Here is a 20719-nt window from a genome sequence, read left to right on the forward strand (position 1 = left end):
AAACTCTTCATAATTCCACAAATCATTTTCGTTAAAAGACCAGAAAGCAGAAAGTTTATACCAGATAATAATAATAATAATCATAATCATAAAAAAAATAATAAAATAGTACTTATATAGCGCGTTCATCAGCAACGCTGCCCGAAGCGCTTTACAGGAATTGAAACAATTAATATACAGGAAACATTTAAAATACAGGAAACATTTAAAATACAGGAAACATTTAAAATACAGGAAACATTTAAAATACAGGAAACATTTAAAATACAGGAAACATTCAAAAGCAAAAGCAGATACTTGCTCTCGTCTCGTCTTGTCCAAAGTTTGAAATTTGAAAGGAAAGAAGATGCAAAAAATCTAAACATCAGCCCCCCATCCCCCCATAAAAATATATATATATGAAAATAATGGGATTTATGTTTTTTTACCTGGGATCAACATTGGCTGTAGCTTCATCTAAAATTAATATCTTATTTCTCCTAACAATGGCTCTGGCTAGACAAACCAGTTGTCGTTGGCCGACGCTGAAGTTTGAACCTCCGACTCCGACATCCATCTCTAACTTGGCAGAGTTGTTCGCTAGTGCGTGATGAAGTTGTACCTTTTAAATAAAACCAAAACATGGATTATCAAAATTATATTAAAAAATGAAATTAAAATGAAAAGCAAGATTTTATAACACATTTATAAGATAGGTGATGTATTCACATAGAAGGCTGAATAATGCAAGAAAATAAAGGTGGGAAATATGTGGCAAGAACTGTTAAGCATTTGACAGCATGTATTTGCTTCAAGCAGTAGACAAAAAATACACAATTTAACAGAGGCCTGTCAAACTGTACCAACATCCAAATATTGCAATACAATCAGTTATGCCTAAAGATACTGTAAAAGACACTGTAAAAGATACTGTAAAAGATACTAAAGATACTCTTAATAACTACCCTGTAGAAATACACAACATAAACACATTTATAATATAGAATCATATAAACCATCCTGTAAACATACTTAACAGATACCAGTAAAATAAAATAAATTATTATAATACATACCTGTAAAGTAAACTAATGAGATACCTGTAGATATACATACAGGCAAACCTGGGTTATCCAAACCTCTTTCATCCTGTTTTCCAGGATTTACCAAGGCCCCAAATCCAACATTCATAATTGCCTACAATGCCACACATAGTTTGTCGGAATGGTCCAAGTGGTACAAATACCATTAACACAGACAGGCCCCATCATCTGAACAAGAAAGCTAGCTGCCTTGTCATAGTTTTTTTTTTTTTTTTTTTTTTAATACTGAAACTGAGGCTCTGAGGTCCATTTTATTGTACTAAATTTGAATTTTACATCATCAAGAAAACATAATAAGTACAGATAATGAAATGGCAAGCTTTACTAAAATATAGGAGAGTAAATTCATAATCCAATTATATTTGACATCTGCACAACCTCTAAGTCCTGACATGTCTGGGTTGCCCAGGGGTGGTTGCAGTATATACCTGTTGTATTCACTAACAGAAACCTGTAGAGATACAGCAGTACAATATCTCTAAATCTATAGTAATGTGGGACTGACCCCTTCCTACCCCCCCCCATCCCCTTTCTTCAAAACACGCTGTGTCACCTGCTAAATAAAAACACATCTTTAATGAACATATTTTTGGGTAAATACAACTCTTCTACTTATCTTGCCCTATTTATGATAGTACGTACTTCTCTTAATGCATTCCATAGATCCTCATCGCCATATTCACCGAATGGATCTAGGTTTCTTCTCAGACTTCCCTTAAATAAGACAGGATCCTAAACAGAGAAATGGTTAAAACCTGTCAAAACTGAAATAAATTATCACTGATACTTCACAATGAAACAAAAGCTTTCAACCTAAACGATAATTGATAATTAGTTCATATTTAGACAATTTTTAATTTGTGTTCACCCGCCCATTAAACTGTCTGTCTTCTGTGTGTGTTTTTTTCCCTTCTGTTACTGTAACTTGTCATTCAGCCTCTGAAGAAGATCCTGCTAGGATGGAAATTTTCTTACTTTTACACAATTTTTAATTTCGACAGAAAAGCATACCCACGTGTTTACATTTAAAAAAATAAAAAAATACAATTTTTAATTGCAAAACACACACCAAAACCAAAAATTTACAACAACAAAATTCAGAATGACAGTCAATCGCATCAACCTGAAACTTGTACTTAGTGCTTAAATTGTTAACGTCAAATATATTGTTTTTTAACTCTGGGGAAGGCGTAGTGGTTGGTATTGGGGAATGAAAGGTCGATCAAATTTGCCACAAACAACATCAACATTCATAGGTGTAATATTTTTCATTTTTTACCCACTTTGTTATACTTTTGTAATGTTTTAACGGTGACAGTACCATCCTTCTGGCCTTAGTCTTACCTGTGGAATAATTGACAGTTGCTTTCGGAGATCGTGCAGGCCTAGTTCCAAGCAGTTAACACCGTCAATAACGATATTACCGGACGGTTCCGCTAGACGAAAGAGAGCAGTGATGAGAGAGCTCTTCCCGGCACCGGTCCTTCCGACTATACCAACCTACGTAATGAAAACATGGAAATAAATTGATTACTAGAAGAGTGTTACCTCAAACAATGTAGAAGCAGAATATATAAATAATAATGATAACAATAATGATAATAATAACAATAATGATCATAATAATAATGATAATAATAATAATGATAATAACGATAATAATAATCATAATAATGATGATAATAATAATAATAATAATAACAACAATAATAATCATAATCATGATAAAATAATAATAATAATCATCATCATCATCATAATAAAGGTACCATATGGTCTTTAAACCTAAATGTGGTCCATCATACCACGGACAAAGTTGCAACCAACAAAGTTGTTTATAAATACATCAATACTCCTTAATTCCCTCTCATTGTTTTAATTGAGAGAAATAAAGTTTGTCCAAATTTGATTAAAGCCTACATGGTGTGGAGACAATTCATTTTGCTAGCAATATTGACCAAGTGCAAACAGGGTGTATCTCTAAGGTGACCTCTGCAACACATACAGTCCTCTTAGTGCACTGTATTCAAAGTGGGTGACCTGACCCCTTTTTAGGGTCGCCAAAAACCTTTACGTAGGGTTGATTTTGTTTGATATTTGTGGATAAAGTGGGAAACTCTGAAACCAAAATTAGTTAAGTTGCAAATTATCACCATTTTGAAAACTAAGCACCCTTAATCATATAAACAATGTTTTTAAACCGGAGTAGACCACTTCCCCAGGTCACAACATCCCACCACGGGAGGGTCACCTAGATGATAAAAAGTGACACAACTAGGGTCACCGAGCTCAAAGGTTTGGATAACAAGACTGTACAATACCTATGATACAGTTATGTTGAAGACTATTGTTCTGTGTTATGTACATTGTTATCTAAGTTAATGATACTGACACAAGATACACAAGAGATATGATGCAAAACACCTTCTTGTTTATATTTGAAGTAGTAAGTCTACTTTTTTATAACATGTACATTTAAATTTGTATTAATTTTTTTTTATTAATCCAAAAAGGCATATTTACCTCGCATGAAACACTCACCATCTTTCACAAATTTCCAGTCGAATGCTAAAACATCATCATTTATTAGTAAGGTAAGTGTGTGTCATACATTTATGCAGAAACAGTCATTTAAGCTAACCACGTGGTTTGACATCTTTTCAAATCGAAATTTTTTTTAAAAACATGTAGAATTTGTTACCTTTTCCTTAGATTCTATTTCACAGGAGACATTCTTCAGTACTAGCGGGGATTCGTCGGAATACCTCAGGGACATCTTTCGTAAAGAGACGGAGCCGTTGCCGGGCCAACCCTTTGGGGGTTTCGTTTCCGGAGTTTCTAAAGGAGCCTCTGGTTTTAATTTGGCATATTCCATAACTCTCTCCACAGATGTCATCTAAATGAAGAAAAAATGAAAAATGAAATGTTGAAGATAATTACTTTTTTTGAAAGTATCTTAACCAGAGGATTTTTTTTTTGGGTGGGAAGGGGGGTGGGGATTTTGGTTAATTCATTATGGCCTGCAGACTTTAAATTTCACATGCTAAGACAGAAGTCAGGTATGTCTAGGTGGATTGGTTTTGACCTCACCCACTGGTATTCTGCCAAAGTTTCAGTTTATTCAAATGCTGCAAATTATCAAAAAATTATAAACATTCTTATCTTTAAAAAGCATTTCAGCAAACACTTTTCATCTTTGAATACTAATCAGTCGTGTCAAACATACCTGATTCTCTACCACGGCAGTCTGTCGGACGGTGAATTGAAACTGCGTAGACAGAGAAAAGGTGTTGTTAAGAATGACGCCGACCAGCCCGGCATCTAAACCTAAAGAAAAAAAAAGAAGAACTATTGTTACAAAACAAATACTAAGAAAGCAGAGACAATATTTTTTGGTTTTTCTTTTCTGAAGACCCTTTTTTCTCATTAAGGATCTTTCTGGATTAACCAGGGAAAATACTTTTACTGACTATTACCACTGATGACATCACAGACAACCCACCACAATCCTTCTGTTCAGGTTGGTAAATTGTTTCTATAAGAATGTTTCAAACACCAATACATTTGAGTTAGAAAGAATGTATTGAGATGGGGTTGTCATGACAACGAGTGCAAAGTTTTGACTTTGTAAATTAATGTGACATCGTCTGCTACTGATCCTAGTCACAGCGCCAACAAATCTGCAAAATTGCCTTTCATTCTTTTTTTTTCTAATAGTTTTTCCTTTCACAGTAAATTAATATAAATATAAATATTTTTTCAGAATGTTGTGATATTGGTGCTTCAGGTATGATTCATTAGGTGGTCATGTCAAACTTACTTCCGCTGGCAAGGACAGCTGCGAAAGAGACACCAGAGGTGAAGATGGACGTGAGTAGATCCAATCTCATGCCAAACCAACGATTGATCAGCAGGTAGGAGATCCAAGCCTCTGTATGCCTGTCCTGATAAGTAGAGAATCTCTCACAGAATTGTCCTTCCTTGTTGTAAGCCCTGATTGTACTCAGACCGTAGATTGATGCAGTGGTGTGTGAAAAGACAGGACTCCGAGCTGAGGATTGGAATTAGAACGAAAAAAATATAATTATATATATATATATTTTATATTTGATTTTTTTCTTTATATAGCGCTTTATACCAGCGATAGGTCTCAAAGTGCTTTACCGACGATATATTACCCCTGGTCAATGATAACCTGTCCCAGAGACAATCCCTCAAGTCGGCAGCAGTTATAAACTGCGCCCAATGACAAGTTACCTCACAGGTACCCATTTAACCCCTGGGTGGAGAGAGGCAAGTGAGATAAAGCATCTTGCCCAAGGACACAATGCAATGAACTAGGCATGAATCGAACCAGCAATCCTTGGATCACGAGTCCGACGCCTTAGCCAATTTGCCACCACGCTATAAATGAATACAAGATGCTAGATTCAATAAAAAATTGTATACCATTCTGAGGGGGGAAAAAAACAACACAAAATTGGTTTTTAGTTAATTTAACCACGTTTTTAAGAACCACACCATGATACCTAATTTGGAATATATCATGACGGAAATTCCACTTACAGACAATGTACTAGTTAGCTTGAAGAGAACATAATTCCACACTGTCAGTTGTAAAATAAACCTCAATATGTTGCGCCTAAATCTGATGTATATGGTTGGTTGAATGTAACCTGTATGAATTGGCTAAAAGTATAATCTTTCTTTTTTAATCTAATTTCACCAGGAGGTGAAACCTTCAGGTTTCCTTTCATTTTTGATCCATATTTTTTTTCAAGCCGAATATTAAAACTTGATATAATGTAGTCAATCCGACAGAGGCTTGTTTGCTCTATTACATGTAGTGGAGTCCTCCCTTTCATATGAATTTGACAAGGTTCGTACCCTCAAAACCTTTAAAATTTGCTAATTTTGAGGAGTTCTTTGACTTTGACGAGTTCCAACAAATCTGTTACAATAAACTATTTTATTTTGATAATTCAATCAAGGCCCTCAAACTCACTAACGCCATCCAATCTCTTGACGGGACGAGTCGCGTTCACAGAATATCGTCGAATGAAGACGAACAAAACCAGCAATGGCAAGATAAGGATGAGTGTAAAGTAGTTGATGACCGCGTTCAGAATAATCACTCCCAGAACTTGCAGGAGAAGCTGCAGAAAAAGAAGCAAAATCATGAAAATAACGAGAGAGGTCTGTCTCAATAGTGGAAGTAGATCCTAATAACTCTTGTGGTCTACACACAGCTACGATAAATATATTAACAGACAGTCTCCGTAGCGGATGTGAATCCTAATAACTATCGGATTCATCGTTGATTTTCCATCCCTTGCGGTCTACACACAGCTATGATAAATATATTAACAGACAGTCTCCGTAGCGGACTTGGATCCTAATAACTGTATTGGATTCATCCCTTGCAGTCTATACACAGCTATGATAAGTATATTAACAGACAGTCCCTGTAGCAGAATTGGAGCCTAATAACTGTATTGGATTCATCATTGATTTTCCATCCCTTGCAGTCTATACACAGCTACGATAAATATATTTACAGACAGTCTTCGTAGCGGAATTGGAGCCTAATAACTGTATTGTATTCATCGTTGATTTTCCATCCCCTTGTGGTCTACACACAGCTATGATAAAAATATTAACAGTCAGAGAGAAATATTACAAATCAAATATGTTCATTCATATCATATTTAGCTAGTATTTTGCAAAGCTAGTATTTTGCAAAGAGCATTTTAGCAATCTGAGAAACCTTTCTTCTGCATTCATGAGAGATTTCAGTACCAATTGTTTGCGACTCCATCAACGTATAAGCTGAGACGAAAAGGACAAAAGATGAGATAGCTCGAGAACCGTACCTGAAGCACATCAAAGAAGCTGAGAGGGAGTTGACCGTCCATGGTTCCAATATCTTTTGTAAATCTGTTCTGAATCCTGCCTGGAAATATTGAACATTTTTGTCACATTATTGAACATTGTCATGTTATTTCATGTAAGTATAACTTTACTTGTAATTTATTTCACACAAAAACAAAAGAGAAATTCCCCCCCCCCCAACAAAGAAAATTAATATAAAAAAAAAGCCAGAATAGAGTAATTCATTTCTATGCCCTTTCACAATAAATAATTACAATAAATGTGTTAATTTGAAAAGAAAAAACGAATTGAATCAAAAGGTGCAACAAAACGCAAAGAATCGGTTGTGCATAGAGCACCGCATAAAAGCACCGGAAACCTCTGTCTTTCTTGTACAGGCCACGCTGCCTTAGAAGAATCAAGATTACTTTGGAGTATTGTCATCAAGACCACAACGCTTTTTAGTCTCACCTGTGGGGTTTGTATCAAAGAAGAAGATTGGTGAGCGAACAACAGCGGCAAACATCTTATTATGGAGATTCTTGGATGAACTGATCATGATTCGCAGAGCGAGGAAAGCACGAACGAGACCCAGCAGTAGCAGTCCCAGGATGAGCATGCCGTAAATGAAGACCGCCCTCTCGGTCGAAGGCGAACGAGAACCAAATATTAGATTATCCTCTACAGTTGTCAGATTCTGTTGAGATGAAAAGTGACAGACGACTTGCAGGGTTTTTTTTTATCCCATTTTCAGACGTCTCTTTGTGAAAGCAAACTTGCTGTTCTTAAAATATAGGATTTCAAAGTGAGATGACAAAAATAAAAGTGAGGAATCGAGAGATAAATTACCGCAAGTTCTCCGGTTCTTGCTTCCTCTAGATCGGTCCACAGAGCCAGCCAATAGTCTGACAGGATGTAAACCACCTGCAAGTAAAAACGTGGAGAAATTGTTGCCATGGTAACACCTTTTTCTTTATTCTAAAATCTGAATATTTTAGACTTTATCTGACACCTCTGATACTGCAGCTGCTTATCAAGTTTTTTATAAACAAAAGTCTGACATTTTTTTTTTAAACCAGAATTTGAATTTCTTTCCACAATTCACATGAAGGTAAAGATGTTCAAAGTTTTTTAATCTGTTTTGAAATTTTTCAATGATAAAAACTTGCAGAATTGTATTTTGGTCCTAAAACCCTGAAGATGATTGAACACTTGTTCAGCTAGTTTGGACAAGTGGTAGAGTGATTTTAAAACTCCTAGGTCATATATTTACATGGCATACGACAATAAACTGCTGCACGGACTTCCATAACTGACAGTCAAAATCTTCCCATACTTGTCGAACTTTACTCAGTTTTTGTTAAGCATCGAGAGATTTTACCGTAACCCAATAATTCAAAATGACCAGGAAAAAACTAAAACTAGAGCACCAATGGTGCAGAAGCTCATACCTTTTCGAGCTGAAAAATGTAGGGCCCACAAAACCAATTTTGGGCCCATGAGGGATACCCCCCCCCCTCCGTTAGCAGAATCCTGGCCACAACACTTGCTATAATTCCTATTTTCCCCTTTAAATCCTATTTTACCCACTCTCTCAAACAATACCACTGACCTACCCTATTAAACTTTCTCCCCTCTACCTTAGCAGACATAACTTCACAAGCACTACCTACAAGACATAACTTCACAAGCTGCCTACATACCTCAGGCTCAAAGACTTCTAAGAATCGGCAAGTGCTGATTGGCTATAGGGCTCTCATGCTTACAGTTCAACAGTTAATAACAACTCCCAGTCCTGCTTTAATTCCACTAACAGCCTCTGCAGAGCTTAACCACAAATGTAAACAAACACTGCAGAGACTGGGAGACAAATTAAAGGAGCTTTGGCAAAAAGTGAAGGCTCAGATTTTTTTAAACAATGGGGATTAATTGTAATTAATTAACTTTTGACCAAAAATTTTTAGGCATCACCTTATTCATACACAATCCAACAATCATCAGTTCAACTTTGAATATGATCCATCAAAATCTTGAGGAGATTGAGATATTTGAAAATATTACAAAGAATGACCCCCGATGACCCCCTAAATGACATTTGACCTCAATTTTCCGAACAACCCTCGTAACTCTCATCCCGAGGAACATTGTGACCAAGTTTCATTATAATTGGCCATACACTGTACGAACAGGAGCAATTTGAAAATATAGGGCTGCGGCCCGGGCCACAAAAGACCCCTAGTTGATCTTTGATCTCAAATTCATGAACACCCTGAAGGTAAAACTACCATAGTACTATCGTGACAAACCCTCAACATTGTACCATGGAATCTGTAGGAGAAGAAGCATTTTGCGTATTTCCACAAAATGGCCCATTACGGCCCACAGGTGACCTTTGACCCCAAATTTTGGACCATCTCTGATGGCCCTATACCCAATGGTCCTTGTGTCCAAGTTTCATGAAATTCCATCAAACACTGTGCGAGTGGGAGCGGTTTTACCAATTGTTGACGGATAGAGTGATAGAGTGATAGACGCCGCACTGTAACAATAGCTCACACCAGCATGCTGGTATGAGCTAAAAATTGGCAACTGAACAAATGGTCTATTTTGGTTCAAAGATCACCCCTCTTGGTACCAGATGCATATATTTCAACTTCAAACAAAAATTGGTTAGAAGTTTATATATCTTACTTCTACAGAAAAATTTCTGCGGCTTTAAGAAGATTCCCTTGAATTTCAGTTACCAATGCAGAGAATTGCAAAGGTGAAATAACTCGTAGCTGAAAATTTCAACAAGGAAGAAGGTGGGCGATATACGTATGAGGTACAAAAAGTGTTAGCGAGATCAGTGAACGAAGAAATTAAAATATCTCACCTGAGTAGATAGGAGGAAGAAGATGAGGCAGGCGATCCCAAACCAATTTGTTCCGGCCATGAAGTATCTTCCGTAGATACCCCAGCCGACGTCACCTTTCTTCGACTGTTCTGCCTTGAATAATTTCTGGCTGACATTTTCGCTTGGTTCCTGCAAAATGCGGAAAGCAGTAGTTGAGGCAGTCGTTCATAGGCAGAGTTGTGACACAGTAGTACACTTAGGCATATCATGTGATTGGTGGTGCAGTTTCATATTACAGTTGTTTCAACATACTGCCATAACAAAAATAATAACCTATGGACACTATTTTTTACATTCTATTTGATTTGGTGCTGAGGTTACACGTTTCTAACGTTCCTACACCATGCATTACCAAGTAACAAATAGACTCCATCTTCATGACGAAAATGGTTGCATTTTTCAGCTCTCTTGACCTCAACTTACTGAAAATTTATCTCTCCTGTAAACAGACTGGGATTGGTGAGTTTGGAAGAGTTGATTTGTTTCACACCTTGTCATGTCTGCCTTGATCTGATAGTGATTTGGCTACTAGCTGTGTGATGAGTTGCATAATAGACGAATAGGCAGCTCAACTAAAAGTGCGAAAAGATGGGACTGATCACTCAGCTTACCAACTGGAAAAAAACCTGCTGTTCAGTACAAACGGCGGGTCTTTGGATGCAACCTATAGCTAATGGACACTTTCGCGGCATGTTTTACTTTCTACGTGGCAGTATCTACGGACGATATGATTGGTGCAGAGGTTACAAGTTTCTAACGCTCCTACATGATGCAATCCCGAGAGACATATAGACTCCATCTTCAAGTTTACTTTCTACGTGGCAGTATCTACGGACAGTTTGATCGGTCAGATACAACTCACGCAACCTTGTCTCTATGACAACTTATCTTACAAAAGACTCAAAACGATCATCAACGTTGTTGTTACTTACCTCCTCTTTCTTCTCCCGTTTCCTTACTTTAGCACTGACTGCGGATGCGAGAGACAGCATGTCTTCCTCTTCCTCATCACTGTCTGTCCCCATCAGCTTAGCAAAGTCAATCCCCATCTCATTCAGCTCACTCAGGGTACCTTTGCCCTCGATATGCCCCTACACCATAGAAACATAGATAGAAAGTCAAACTGTTTAGTTTGTGTGTGTGCGTTTGTTTTTCTATCTGACCAAGGACTTGAACAAAAGAATTTCAGGTCCTCGCTTGTGATTTCTAAAGAATCACCACGTCCTCGGAAGAATTCTATTGTATGGGGTATTGTTAAGGTTAGGGTACGTGGATTTGAACAATGGGAAATACAATGGGGTCATCGGTCTGAATGTAATACAAACATGTATGTGCATGCGTGTGTGTGTATGTGTGTTTACTCTTCTGATTCTCTTCCTTCTCATTATTATTAATGACTTCACACAAGTATACAAAGAGTTCAAAAGAACTTAATAGTAAAATATAAAATGGGTGAGTTTGCCGATATATGCCATCCATGCTTTGTCCATCTTTGGTGTGCAAACAAATGTCTCCTGAAATTCTAACCCTGTCAGAATCTAGGTAGCATCAAATTTGGAGTATTTGGATGGGGTCCTCGGTCACAGGCAAATGCAAGGTACTTTTGGTTGAAACACCACTCTGGCAAAGAAAACTTATTTGCTTTGTTCAAAATTTATATTATGAATTTCTTATTATTATTTATTACTTATATTACTTATTTTCCATGTTACCCCTTTCTAATAAATAATTAAATGTTCCATCTTGTAATTAACAGATCTGACTTGATACAGAAATACTAAGTACATTTTTTTCTTGAAAGTGAAGAGCGATGATAGCAGTAAAACCACTCCCCCGCAAAAAAGAAAAGATTTTTCCAAGTGAGTACATGAGGTTCTCAATTTGACATTCTTAAATACCTTCACCAAGTATCTGTCTGTCTGTCTGTCTGTCTGTCTGTCTGTCTGTCTGTCTGTCTGTCTGTCTGTCTGTCTGTCTGTGAGGACTTGTTTCCTCTCCACCATTTTGGAAGAAGCTAACATAGTCATTGTCCATTTCATGATGAAAAATGAAATTTAAAGATGGCTTCAACAACTTTCATTCTGTCCCATTCCAATTCCCACAACATCCTTCCAATTTTTCCCAGAAACCATTTTGTACGACTGCTAACAACCTGCACCATTTGACATCTAAAATTTGTATATATTTTTCTTCTGGAGGAAGATACTCCCATCCCCCTCTCCCTACCCCACATGGGAGTCGGCTTCAATATCTCCACGGCGACACCCTCACCTTTATAAAACCCTGGCTCTGCCCCTCTTAACAACCTTTTCACTTACGTCTTTCAATACAATAATCTGATCAGCTGTTGCTAGGTACTGAAGTTGGTGTGTTACTAGGATACGAGGTTTGTCAGCCAAATATCCCATGATGCATCTGGGGGAGAGTGAGAAAATGAACAACAATGTTTATAATGATCAGGGGACTGTAGACACATTGTTACTGTTTAAAGACAGCTGGGCACGGACTGGTTTTTAAACTGAAAAGAAGAAACTGTTATTGTATCATTACAAAAATGATAAAAGGAGCCACTTGAAAGTAATAAATCACCGTTTTGAGGGTAACAGAATGAAAATTAGACAAAAAGGGTTCATCATCAAATATTTTTGTTGCCAGTTTTGGTCATTGGACCTTTGCAGTTAAGGACTGGATGCAAAAATGACCTCAGTTGAAGACTGTAACAAATTTGTAGTACTTTGACCTCAACACGTTAACATAAAATTTGATTTACTTTTTTGAAATCCAAACACACACATCCAGCAAGTAATGTATACGGTCTCGCATCACAAGTGCAAAGATGTATCGCGGTTTTGTACGTAGGAAAGATAGTATTTTATTAAAGACACAATTCAGAGTTCTCAAAACTGTTGCACGAAATGTGAACCGTAAATTATTCCCTGAAATCTGCTTAATTTAGTGTTTATATTTGTTTATATTATCGGTTTGTCTAACAACAATCTTTGTTTCAGCTGTGCCACAGTACTCTGTGTGCATCCATACTTGGCTATCTAATGTATGCCTACCCACTTTATTGTTAACTGCATCAAGTGGGTTATCTAAAAATATCTGAGTTTGAGCTACCTCACAATACTCTGTGTGCATTCACACTTACTTATCTATGTATGCCTACCCACTTATTGTTCACTGCATCAAGTGGGTTATCTAGAAAGATTTAAAGTTTGAGCTATCTCACATTACTCTGTGTGCATTCATACTTACTTATCTAATGTATGCTTACCCACTTTATTGTTCATTGCATACAGTGGGTTATCTAAAAAGATCTGAGTTTGAGCTATCTCACAATACTCTGTGTGCATTCATACTTACTTATCTAATGTATGCTTACCCACTTTATTGTTCATTGCATACAGTGGGTTATCTAAAAATATCTTAGTTTGAGCTATCTCACAATACTCTGTGTGCATTCATACTTACTTATCTAATGTATGCTTACCCACTTTATTGTTCATTGCATACAGTGGGTTATCTAAAAAGATCTGAGTTTGAGCTATCTCACATTACTCTGTGTGCATTCATACTTACTTTTCAAATGTATGCGTGCCCACTTTATTGGTAACTGCATCAAGTGGGTTAACTACAAAGATTTTAAGTTTGAGTTATCTCACAATACTCTGTGTGCATTCATACTTACTTATCAAATATGTGTCTGCCCACTTCGCTATCTACTGCGCTGAGTGGGTCATCTAGAAGGACTATATCTGAGCCATCGTACAAAGCTCTAGCAAGATTTATGCGTGCCTTCTGCCCTCCACTCAGAGTTACCCCTCTTTCACCAATCATGGTCTGGTCACCATCTGGCAATAATTCTAAATCCTTTAAGCAAAACAGATCAAGATATATTAAATCTCACAAGGAAACATATATTAAAGGTTAAAGGATATAAATGTTCTTTGATTTATATTTCAGATTATGAAAGAAAAACTCAAAAATAGGAATGGGGATTTTCAGCAACACCCTTAATATACAGAGGATGCTGTCATATTGGCAATTGCTAGTAGCGTGAAACTGCAGTCTCTGAAATTACGTATTCGTAAATTCGTAAATTAAGTATTCCCTTGTCGAATCTGTGACAGATTCTTCTTGGCAAGTACCTACACATTCCCTAATTCACACATAGTGTGACATATTTGAACTAACATGCCGTTTTTACCACTCATGACTAGCACATTTTAGCGACGAAATGTTGCCCATCATTCGTTTGGCAGCTTTACACACATCTCGTCTTCGACCAATCAGAAAGTCTCCTCGAGTTTAGTTTCGATCACGCCCACTAAACTGAGTTTTTAAGCTTTGAGCGGTATCAATGTACTGGACCTTTACCTGCCACTCTTCTCATGATTATTGACGACGAGATCTTCTTAAACATATTTTCACAGCTGGCACATAATAAATTGGGATATGTTACAGTGCTGTACAAAATATTTGGAGATCTGTCAAACAGTACAGATCAAGGGAATTAGGACCCAGAGCCCTATATCGAGATACGACTGTTAGGACCGATATGAGAGCGCCCTCTGTGGATATGCAGAAGACCACATTTGGGAATTTATTAAAGTTAGGGATTGCCTTCTGAAAAATCTAACTGACAGGCTTTACAAAGAGTAAACATGTAATAAAAACAAGATAAATGCATGAAATACGCATGAATATTAATGGCGATTTGAGTGTCAATACATTAATAGTTTTCACAACAACGATATTATAAGTTGGGGCAGTGTCAGAGCACAACAAAAAAGAGACAAGAGGGAGAAATCCCCAAAAACATGAAACGCAACCCTCACCCTTTTCAAGGCACAGACTTTGATGATCTCGTCAAATTTTTCTTTCTCAAATTCTTTGCCGAACAGAACGTTTTCTCTCAGAGTTCCGCTGAATACCCAGGGCTGTTGGGCGGCAAAGCTCACAGATCCTCCCACTTTCAACGATCCCTTCTTGACTGGAAGTTCCTTGATGATGGACATTAGCAACGAAGACTGAAAGATAGAGACAAATTCGGGACAAGAACCTGTGAGACCGCAGGGAATATTTATCCGGTATTATATACAGAATGGACAAATCGATAAATCAAATCACAAAGCGTTTGTACAATGAAATTTCATAAACCTGAAAATTGCTTCTTGTCATTGGTTTGAATGCTACATTTTCTCTAGAGTGGCCATAATGGCCTTCCATGTTGTCAATTTCCATAGCAACCAAGATTACCTTCACCACCTGCCAGTCTCCTAGCAACAACTATACATATTCAGGGCGTGTCTGACCAGTCGTCAGCTGCGGCATAAACTCATCATGAAGGTTTAATCAATCGTTGAATTCAGTACATTTTGCAAAACAGTTTGAATATTGTCTGCTACAGTAGAATGTTCTAGAGTTGGTATAAGCGGTAAATGTAGACAATGTTTAGACATTTTAGAAAGGGTTTGACAACTATTTCACCCCACTACATCGGACAAGCTGATCAAACTGTAGATTTCTGCAGTAATTTTGACCAGATCGTCACTACATGAGACGATGAAAGCTCTGAACAGTCTTCTCCCTACAGTAGATATTAAATTAGATCCAAGCAGTTGCATAATACTGTGAACATATAGATTAGGTCAGAGCAGTTCCCCACCACAGCGGACATTTTCTGACGACTTAACATAAGCTATCCACTACCTTTTGGATGACATATCTCACCTTTCCACATCCTACTGGTCCGACAACAGCGGTCAGTTGTCCTTTCTTGACCTCATATGACATGTCCTTCAAGGTGTTTGCATCAGCCTCCTGCAGTGAAGACATGGGTTACTGAAATGTATCTTTGTTTCTTACTTAACATTAACAAAACTTTTTCCAAAATGTTTGGAGGCAATTTCTAATAAAGTCATTTCTGGTAATTCTAACCACTGGGGTCCGTAAAAATGACACAGTCTATTGAAACAAGGTACTGGGGATGGGGATGGGGTTGGGGTTGGTTTGTTACCAGGGTTCCAAAATACCCATTTTTGTCACACTACAAGTATGAGGCATACATTAAGAGTAAACTCCATAATATAATTCCCCGTCAGTCATAAGATATAGTTATGTTGATGTATTCTCCATTATACTGATGCAGATGAGCCTTGTTTTATATTTTTTTATCATGTAGTGGTCCGCTCAATACCATGTATAGGCCCGGTTCCATATATACCATGTGTAGGCCCTACATCATGTAGTGGTACGCTCTATACCATGTATTGGCCCTATACCATATATACCATGTATAGGCCCTATATTATGTAGTGGTCTGCCCTATACCATGTATAGGCCCTATATCATATACACCATGTATAGGCCCTATATCATATACACCATGTATAGGCCCTATATCATGAAGTGGTCCGCCCTATACTTTGTCCTAACGCAACACACATTCCAGACAGTATTAAAGTAGAACTGCATACCTCATCATCATTCCAGGAACAATAGACTCCTTCAGCTTCTATCTTGTATAGGCCCTATATCATGTAGCGGTCTGCTCTATACCATGTATAGGCCCTAGACCATATATACCATGCATAGGCCCTATATCATGTAGTGGTCTGCCCTATACCATGTATAGGCCCTATATCATATACACCATGTATAGGCCCTATATCATGTAGTGGTCCGCCCTATACCATGTAAAGGCCCTATATCATATACACCATGTAAAGGCCCTATATCATATACACCATGTATAGGCCCTATATCATATACACCATGTATAGGCCCTATATCATGTAGTGGTCTGCCCTATACCATGTATAGGCCCTATATCATATACACCATGTATAGGCCCTATATCATGTAGTGGTCCGCCCTATACTTTGTCCTAACGCAATACACATTCCAGACAGTATTAATGTAGAACTGCATACCTCATCATCATTCCAGGAACAATAGACTCCTTCAGCTTTTATCTTGTATAGGCCCTATATCATGTAGCGGTCTGCTCTATACCATGTATAGGCCCTATACCATATATACCATGTATAGGCCCTATATCATGCAGTGGTCTGCCCTATACCATGTATAGGCCCTATATCATATATACCATGTGTAGGCCCTATATCATGTAGTGGTCCGCCCTATACTTTATCCTAACGCAATACACATTCAATACAGTTTTAAAGTAGAACTGCATACCTCATCATCATTCCAGGAACAATAGACTCCTTCAGCTTCTATCTTGGTATCCTCTTGGAGGTCTAAACAATCCTTGTCTGACAATGCTTGCTCTTTCTCTTCTGACAATAGAATTTCCTGAGAAATCGCCAAAAAAAAGAAAAGATTACTAAATTAAACTAATAATGACATTTTATAGTGAACTCACATCAAAATGTTAAAACATAGCAGCTTTCCGAATAATTTAAATTTTGCCCATGTTGCAAGTCTTTGGAGTTTCAAACATTAAGTCCTCTGGCAAAATGACGAGTTCCAAAAGGGGGTTCTGGTGACACAGTTGGGAGGATGGCTAAGGAACTGATCCTACAAAAAGGTTAGCTATATGACAGTTAACTCAAATGTCAATCTTGTGACCTACGACCTCAGCCCTTCTCACCTCTATTCTGTCAGTAGCTACCCAACATTCCGATGAAAGTTGAATGGCCTGGGGAAACCTTCTCATGAACGAACTTGTGAGTGTCCGGCAGAAACTGACCACCACAAACACTGTGGAGGCACTGATCGGTTCTGTTGTAGTTAGCGCATAGGTGATGATCATACCGACATCCAAGAGACGGTTGCCATAGAGACTGAGAAGTAGATTGGTTCCTATTGGATACGATGCTGTGATGACTTTAGCAATTTCTGACCTGATGTGAAAGACAAATTTATAGGAAGTCACAACAAACTATGGTAACACAAGACTGGAAAATATTATAAAAAAAATAATGAAATAAAATAAAATAGATACTGTAATGTTCAAAAGAGACATTAGGACTTCACCTAGTTAGACCGACAAGATGTCTTAAAAATATATAAACTAGACTCAGTCTACTTTGCAAAAGAGAATTAGGGCTGAAGCAGTTTACCATCATTAAAAGATGATGAAAATTTACATTTTGGGGGGTTGGGTAGCAGGAACACTCCCTAGAATAAACTACAGTCCAGGGCTATTAACTGGAGTTAATTTGGTAAGCAAAATAAATTTCACAAAATGTAACCAGCCTACTGCAAGCTTTCAATACACAAGCTGGTGCCATTTTTAAGTTATGAAATCCTTACGCATTTCCAAATAACTCTGTTGCTCTCTCAATGCAGAGGTAAACTCTCACTTTCGTTTCATCGTAACACGCTCAAATATTTTCTCACGGCCAAAACCCTAATCATCGTCATGTCTCCGAACAGATTGAACTTACTTTCTGATTTGCCTGACCACTTCTCCAAAAGCGTTCTCCCAAGCGTACATCTTAATGACCCTCATCGCTGTGATAATTTCTGTCATGACTGCAACACGTTTATCGGTAAATCGAGCTGTCTTACGTCTGAAGGGGGAGAAAAAATGGTATCTCTTACTGCCTAAACAACTTCCACATCAAACAACAGAAATCTGAAATTGTTCTATAATCACAAAAGTGAGTTAAGTCAAAAATTAATAATATGTTCATTTTACCATATCTATTTATTGTATGTGTCCACAATTCCACAGGTGGTAACCTGGCAAGGGAGAGGTGTGGGAATGAGGGGGGTGGGGGTGGGGGGGTTTAGCGAGAGTTGGGTCATTTTGACACTGGCAGTTCAATATGACCTCAAATTACTGTCTCACTATCTTATTAATTTACTCAAAAGAGTGCTAATTTCTAATACAGATGCTTTAGTAGCTTGATGCTTTGTGAGTGGGAGGAGGGGAGGGAGAGGGGGGATGGGTGCCAAAGGGTTCTTCCGGGTCCCTATTCGCATCTTGAATTTTGTTTCGTTTATTGACTGCTAAAACTGAAGAACAGAAATTGTGTATGTAATACCTCAGCGTAGCAAAAAGTTTCCCCATCCGTGCTTGTGCCGGGATGAGAAACAGCATGACCACGTAACCGGGGAGACAGGCCCACTGTATCTCACGGTATAAGAAGTACATGATGATTATTGCCTCCAATGGTCCAAGCCAGAGATAATGGAGAAAAATAAACAACTGCAAAAAAGGAAAAGGCAAACATTATTAATCACCTCTGTAAGTGTCATTAAATTTGCTCCCTTTTATAGTATGCAATACTCTGACCATTCCAAAATGGGAGGCCTTTTTTTTTTTTTTGTCGACATGATTTTTATAATTTGTTTTTTTGGCATAAATGCACTCAGTTCTAAATGGTGTTTACACCAATGGAGGTGTGCAAGAGTCCAGGACATGAAGCACCAAGTGGTACTGACCTGCCCCCACCCCCATATACACCCACAATAACATTCACAGGAACCAGCTGTGTCTCTTTCACCCTAATGAAAATTGTTGGAGCAGTGGTGATGAGAGAAGCATAGTTTTGGATCTTTTCCATTTATGAATTTAACAAAATACTTTTGTTCCTGTTCCTGTTTTCATTTCATTTTTTTGTCACGACATTGTCCGACATTGTAACTTTTCATGGTTGTCATGGACATCTTCTCCTGTGTCGTTATTACTTCACTGCATCCATAGGAAACACTGCACTGGCTAATAGGGGTAATGAGCTGCTCTTTAAAATAGATATTTGTTAGAGTAAACAGACTGGACTACCCCCCCCCCCGCCCCCTCTATCCTCCCAAAGTTAGGGTCACAAAAGGATTAATTCAACATAAAAAGGAAACCGAAATAACTTAGGTTCCAGAAATATTAATACATTCTCTGAGTGTTTTGTCAAATCGATACAAATGTATGAGCAAATATTTTGCATTTGAGAGAGGATACAAAAATAAATCTTACCCTATCAAAAGTGTTGACATCCGTTGTCATAATATTGTTAACTTTACCAATTGTAGCACTCTGCAAAGACTTGTTACTAAGTTTAAGAACCTGTCAAAGAAGAGGGGAGGAAAAAAGGTTGGCATTTTATTCTTTGTGATAGGAAAGTTTTTCAATATGCATGGTAAACTGTATTAAACTTCTCAATTATGCCATTAAAATATATTAATACTAATATTATATAATATATTATATAATAATATTACTATTATATATATATATTAAATACTTAACCAATTCAGTCAATTCCCCCCCAAAACTTCTATTTCCACACACTTTTGTTCATTTTTGATGAATTTTCAAGCACACGTGAACCCACATGATCACTGGATCAAAACACCAACAAAATGTCTGGGCTATTTGAAGTCACGGTTACGGCATCATGCATCAATGAGCTGCACCACAGTTAATGGTGTCACACAGAGTTGAAGACTTTATCCCAATCTCAAAGAAAACTGCTGTCTCAATAGGAGCATCTGCATGGAGCAGACACAGTAAACCAATGACCTTCTCTAAAATAGTGGAACCTTTTTCACGTACGCTAAAACTTTAATATTCCTAGCATTTTCCTACCCAGATGTCAGATTCCAAGATAACGTTCTGCATTCTTCGCTACAACAAATGAGTAATACTACTAGAAGACTCAATAAATATTTATTTTTGAGAGATGAGGGTACTTTGCAGTATTCAATTAATCTTAAAAATCAACTAGAAAAGCTTTCAATGTGAGTGGTTATTTATTGACAGTATTTTAGCTGGTTGAGAGCAGATGTTAGCAGAAACTTTTATGTTTTCATATGGACTGCATCTTTTGTGACATCATTCTGGTTTGTTTGAATGAAAGTTAAAATTAGAGAGGGATTTTTTTGGGGGGGGGGGGGG

At 37.5% G+C, this 20719-nt stretch overlaps 1 protein-coding gene across 2 annotated transcripts in view; it reads right to left on the bottom strand.

Moving 5' to 3' along the window:
* The window catches only part of LOC139963405 (ATP-binding cassette sub-family C member 4-like), a 41447-nt gene that overhangs the window by 8860 nt on the left and 11868 nt on the right, over positions 1-20719 (bottom strand). For both annotated transcript variants that reach the window (XM_071964140.1, XM_071964139.1), the window contains exons 7-27: positions 19799-19888; positions 18873-19036; positions 18270-18395; positions 17471-17723; positions 17056-17172; positions 15586-15675; positions 14691-14882; positions 13541-13722; positions 12168-12264; positions 10782-10940; positions 9829-9978; positions 7803-7877; positions 7425-7650; positions 6956-7035; positions 6088-6238; positions 4903-5133; positions 4309-4409; positions 3784-3978; positions 2427-2582; positions 1725-1814; positions 429-601 (exon numbers count right to left, since the gene is read on the bottom strand). In XM_071964140.1, coding sequence (XP_071820241.1) covers positions 429-601; positions 1725-1814; positions 2427-2582; positions 3784-3978; positions 4309-4409; positions 4903-5133; positions 6088-6238; positions 6956-7035; positions 7425-7650; positions 7803-7877; positions 9829-9978; positions 10782-10940; positions 12168-12264; positions 13541-13722; positions 14691-14882; positions 15586-15675; positions 17056-17172; positions 17471-17723; positions 18270-18395; positions 18873-19036; positions 19799-19888 — 3098 coding nt within the window. The remainder of the gene's footprint in view (positions 1-428; positions 602-1724; positions 1815-2426; positions 2583-3783; positions 3979-4308; positions 4410-4902; positions 5134-6087; positions 6239-6955; positions 7036-7424; positions 7651-7802; positions 7878-9828; positions 9979-10781; positions 10941-12167; positions 12265-13540; positions 13723-14690; positions 14883-15585; positions 15676-17055; positions 17173-17470; positions 17724-18269; positions 18396-18872; positions 19037-19798; positions 19889-20719) is intronic.

The sequence above is a fragment of the Apostichopus japonicus genome, chromosome 22 (assembly GCF_037975245.1).
Source record: "Apostichopus japonicus isolate 1M-3 chromosome 22, ASM3797524v1, whole genome shotgun sequence".
Lineage (NCBI taxonomy): Eukaryota > Metazoa > Echinodermata > Holothuroidea > Aspidochirotida > Stichopodidae > Apostichopus > Apostichopus japonicus.